Here is a 4,842-nt window from a genome sequence, read left to right on the forward strand (position 1 = left end):
CCCTCCTCAGTGCAGGACTTTGCACTTGTCCTTGTTGAACCTCAAATTTCTTTGGGTTCAATCCTCCCATTTCTCCAGGTCTCTCTGAACCCTAGCCCTGCGCTCCCTGCGACAGTGGCTTGGAGACCCGCAGGCTCCCAAGACCCAGCCCCTCCCTGCTGGAAACCACTGTTTTTTTCTGGAAAGGAAATTTCAATTCTCACATCATCCCCCGACTCCCGGAGCTGGGGCACTGCAGGGAAACCCCCGGCCTGCTGCCCCGAAGCCGGCACAGGAGCTGACGGCCATCCTTGCTGCCAGCTGGAGCAGGATGACCCCAACACACCCGGGTCCTGCCGCCCGCTCTGGCACCGTAGCGATTTGCTCCCTTCCTACTGAAAGCCTGCTCTGCATTTCCCCAGCATGATGACGGGAGGTGAAGACGGAGCTCCCCACAGCGCTGCCCTCTCCACTGCCCCCACCTCTCACGTCCAGGTCCCCCGAGTCCTTCCCAAGCACTCACAAAACCCTCTGGGCATGGATTGGGATCTGGACTCTGAGCCCCAGACGATGCTGTTAGGGTCGCCTTGAGGGCCTGATCCTGCAGCCACTGCCCTCCGCCTGACGTGTACCCCAAGAATAGCCCATGGGCATCATCCTTCCCTGCCTGTGCAGCTCCTAGCGCCGTAGCGCTCTGGTCCTGGAACGGCCCCCTGAAGGACGATGCCAAGGTCATGCTGACCAGGACTGACAGCGCTTCCCACCTGCCTCCCTCCGTCGAGCCAGGTGCCGCAGCGGGCAGACGGGGGGAGATGCACACTAGGTGGGTGAGAGAAATGAACCCAGCCCCTGGGAGCAAGGCAGGAGCCCAAAGGGACGTCCCCACCACTCCCAGGTGGAGCCAGGGGCCTCACGTCCACGGCCCCGGCCCCGGGGTTACCCTCCAGCTCACCCACCGCTAGCCCGGACTGTGCCGGGGGACCAGCCATCGCCGCCAGGCCTTGAACACGGACAGCTCCAAGCACGCCGCCTGCCCCAGCCCCAGCACTGCGGGCACCGGGGAATCACAGCACCGAGCGGGGCCCAGGAGGCGGGGGCATCACAGCTGCCCCGTGCGGGGTCAGACCCAGGTCCGTCCTGCCCTTCTCCGGGCTTGCACGGGGCTGGAGAGCGCAGGCTGGAAGGGAGGTGACCGGGGCTCACAATCCCCTTTAGGAAAGGAGAGAGTGGGGCAATGGGACAGGCTGCCCGGCAAGGAGCAGCCCACAGCTGGTGGCCACGTGGTTTGGGGGTGTGTTGGGAGCACATGCATCCAGGCTCCTTGTTTGTTCACATTCGTTGCACTCACGCTGCACGTGCTCACTGCCCGCAGCCTCCCCTGACCCCGCCGAGCCCGGGGCGGAAGAGCATTGCAAATGCCACTGGCCACTGCCACCTCTCCCTGCCCGCGGGCTGGGGGAGACTGGCCGCGAGCTGTCGGTGCCGCCGGGCAACCCCCCCCAAAGCAGGCACCCCTTCCTCACCTCCAGCACCCCTCACCTTGCCGATGAGCTTGCCCTTCTTGTTCATGCAGATGTAGAAGCCCGTCTCGGCGCCCTTGATGCGCACGCGGCTCCCGAACGTGTCCGTCTCCACGATGAGCTTGGCTGCGGGGAACGAGGGAGGTCACGGACCGGGCCGGCACGGCTGCCCCACCGCGGGGCAGAGCAGCCCCTCCGGCACCGGCTCCGAGCCGGGCAGGGAGCAGAGCCGAGGGGGCAGACGAGGGGCAGGGGTGCCACGACCCTCCCCCGGGCGAGGGCCCTGCGTCCCCGGGGCCGCGGGAAGGGCCACCCGCTAATGCCTGTCACCTCTGCGCCAGCCGAGAGGGCGTATCGATTTGGTCTCCGCTTTTTAATGGAGGCATCGACCGGCCTCCGTAGGAGCGACGCAAATCGCCGGTCGATGGCGCGCCTATAAATAGCCCTGTCACCTTCCCTCCGCCCCGGGAACCCGAGAGCCGGGGCAGCCCGGCAAACGGTCCGCACGGCTCCGAGGAGCCAGCGAGGCCCTGGCTTGACGTGCCCGTACGCCCCGTGGCTGGTGCCCGGGCGGGCTCCTGAGCTACAGCAGGCTGCTTCCAGTGCGGCCCGGGCCCAGCAGGACCCGTGCAGGAACAGCCCCATTTCACAGATGAGGAGACTGAGGTGCAGCCCAGCCCTGGACCATGCCGTCTCCCTCCCGCACGCTTCGCCTGTGACAACAGGCCCGAGCTGGGATGCCCCAGGCGAGGTGCCCGGGGCAGGGCCACATGCTGGGCGCCAGGGCTCCACGCCTGCATCGGGGCTTGTCTGGCACAGGACACCACGGCCCCCTGGAGCCGGCTGCATTCGCGATGGTGGCAGCTACCCCGACCGTCCCGAATGCCCCGGGCTGCCCGGTGCGGGGACCTGGGAGAGCCGACTCGCTCTCTGCCCCCCACCCCAGAGCGCGGTCCTCCCCATGCAAGCCCCACGCACGCGCCTCGGCCCCCGGGACCGAGGCCCCGAGACGGGGTCCCTTCCGCCCCTCGCCGGGGGGCCGGGATTGATGCAAGGGGCCGCCGGAGGTTCGGAGAGCATCGATTTTCCTTCCCCTGGCCGCCAGCGAGGAAGCCGGGGAGGGAGGAGGGCAGGGGAAGCCTCGGGAGAGCCGCGCACAACAGGCCTTCAAAGACGCACATCTCTTCCCTTTCTGCCTTTTCAAAAGCCGGCCCTGATTTATAGCCCGGGGGCTGCTCCGGCCCCGCCGCGCAGGCCGCGGACCCCTGCAAGCCCCCGGCCCGGAGACGGGCACAGGGTGGGCTCAACCCTGCCCAGCTCTGCCCCGGGCAGGGGCCTGGGGGGACGTGGCCCCCGCCCAGAGCCGGGGCAGAGGCCGGACGGCTCCGTCCCACCCGACAACCGCGGCAGATCCCCGCGAGCGCCCGGCCCGCCGGGAAGGCGGCAGTAAAAACGTCCGAGCGGGCCGAGCAGTCGTTTGAGAAGATAAATCAGCCCTTTTCTTCCCATCCCGAAACCCGAAATCCCGGGCGCCTCGCGCGCGGGGCTTTGCAGTGGCAGGCTGCTGGGTTGAGCGGGGCCTTTTTTTGTTTGTTTCTTTTCCTTTCTTTCTTTTTTTTTCGGAAAAAGCTTCAGGTTTTCGCCTCCCGACGTGACAGATTTATCCCAGTAAAATTATGTTTCTTGCTAAAACACTGAAGGGAAAGTGGCTACGTAAATGCTGAAAAAATGCAGCGAGACACACTTGATCCCCTAACTGGACTGCGAAGAGCAGAAAGTATTCAGGAAATGTTAAAAAAGGTGAAAGTAAGAAGAGTTTTAATCGCTCTTCCAGACATGGGGGTCTCTCTGGAGATTCATACAGAACAATCCTGAACCTCTACTTTCACATTTACAGACTCGCAGCCCTTTCAAAACTTTACATCTGAAAAACGGCTTGTTCTTTCTTGCTTTTTTTTTTCTCCTGGTTTAGATCATCCGTCATTTTTCTCTCTCGCTCCTCAAACGCTTCCCCTTTTTATTGCGTTTTAATAGAGGTTTTCAAGCCGCCGGGAGCTCCCCCTGCCTCCTCTCCTCCTGGCCTTGGTTAAACTTGGTCGTGATTGCCAATGTGCAGTAGCCGCCTTTTAAAAAACACACGCGCCGGAGACGCGGAGAGTGCGCCGGGGCCGGGGGGAATCACCTCGCGCCCTTTTGATCCGGGGGTGGTTTGGGATAAGGCGGCTGGCGGCCGAGTCGATGCGGGGCGCGATCGTTTGAGTCTACGGTAACGTTTCCAAGCCAAAGCACCGGAGGAGAAAGAAAAACCCGGGTGTTTCCACGCCTCTCCCCGAGTAAGAAAGGGAAAGCGCCGCTCCGAGGAGAAGCAGGCACGATTCCTGCGTGCGGCGCAGTCCCGCGGCGCTGCACCGTGCGGGCAAGGGGCTGCCACCTCTGCGGGCTCTCCCGCCTTGCCGACGTCGGGGTCCGCATGCTTCAACGTGCCATTCGCACGCGTGCCACCCAGGCACGGAGCGGCTCTCCCGCGCGGGAGCTGCCCTTCGGGCCGGACCCTGCGCCCGGATCCTTCCCGGCACCGGCCGCGGCTCCTGGCTTTTGTCCCTCGAGAGTCGGCCTCCCCAGCCCCAGCTCGAGGACGCTCGGGATTTCCGACAAAGAGCGGTGCGGAGGGCCGCGCCCTCGGAAAGGGTCTGCTTAGGGACGGGGAGCCCGCGTTTATTTGGGTGGGGATTTCCTTTTTAGCAATATATGCAACCCTGGACACAACCTGCCAACGACCTCCGCGCACGGTCTCCCAGCCCCAGCGAGACGGCGCCCCTCCGCCCCCCCGGGTCCCGAGGAGGACGGGACCGGCCGTGCCCTTACCGTGGGCGTCCCCGTCCTCCGCCATGGCATTGATTTTCTTGTTGTCTAGGATCTGGACGTGCTTCCCGCTGGTCCGGCTGTACAGCTGGTAGGTGCGGACGAGCCGCCGGCTGAGCTGGTCCGTCACCAGGCTTTGCTCCCTCACATGCTGTGTAAAATTAGGTGGGGACTGAACAGTTACCTTTAGGAAATTAAAAAATATACAACACACCATTACGATCTCTGCTCCTCGGAGGGGCCCCCGGCCCCCGGGGGCATCCTCGAGGGCCGGAGCGGGGGTGCCTGCGCCCGCCGGAGGCTGGAGGCGAGAGGCCGGCGGCAGGAGCCGGGACTTGCCCGCCGCCCCTCTACCCTGCGCAGGGCCGCCGGTGTCCCTTTCCCCGAGGGCCGGCCCTCCCCAGCCGCCGCCCTCGCGGGCGGCCCGACCCGGCGGGGAAGCGAGAGGCGCCGCCGGCATCGCTCCGCAGCCCCTCTCATC

At 65.1% G+C, this 4,842-nt stretch overlaps 1 protein-coding gene across 1 annotated transcript in view; it reads right to left on the reverse strand.

Moving 5' to 3' along the window:
* Positions 1 to 4,821, reverse strand: part of FGF8 (fibroblast growth factor 8) — a 5,959-nt gene extending 1,138 nt beyond the window's left edge. The window contains exons 1-2 of the mRNA XM_019555495.1: positions 4,365 to 4,821; positions 1,519 to 1,625 (exon numbers count right to left, since the gene is read on the reverse strand). Coding sequence (XP_019411040.1) covers positions 1,519 to 1,625; positions 4,365 to 4,821 — 564 coding nt within the window. The remainder of the gene's footprint in view (positions 1 to 1,518; positions 1,626 to 4,364) is intronic.
* Positions 4,822 to 4,842: the final 21 nt, after the last annotated feature.

The sequence above is a fragment of the Crocodylus porosus genome, unplaced genomic scaffold (assembly GCF_001723895.1).
Source record: "Crocodylus porosus isolate Cpor-Errol unplaced genomic scaffold, CroPor_comp1, whole genome shotgun sequence".
Taxonomy (NCBI): domain Eukaryota; kingdom Metazoa; phylum Chordata; order Crocodylia; family Crocodylidae; genus Crocodylus; species Crocodylus porosus.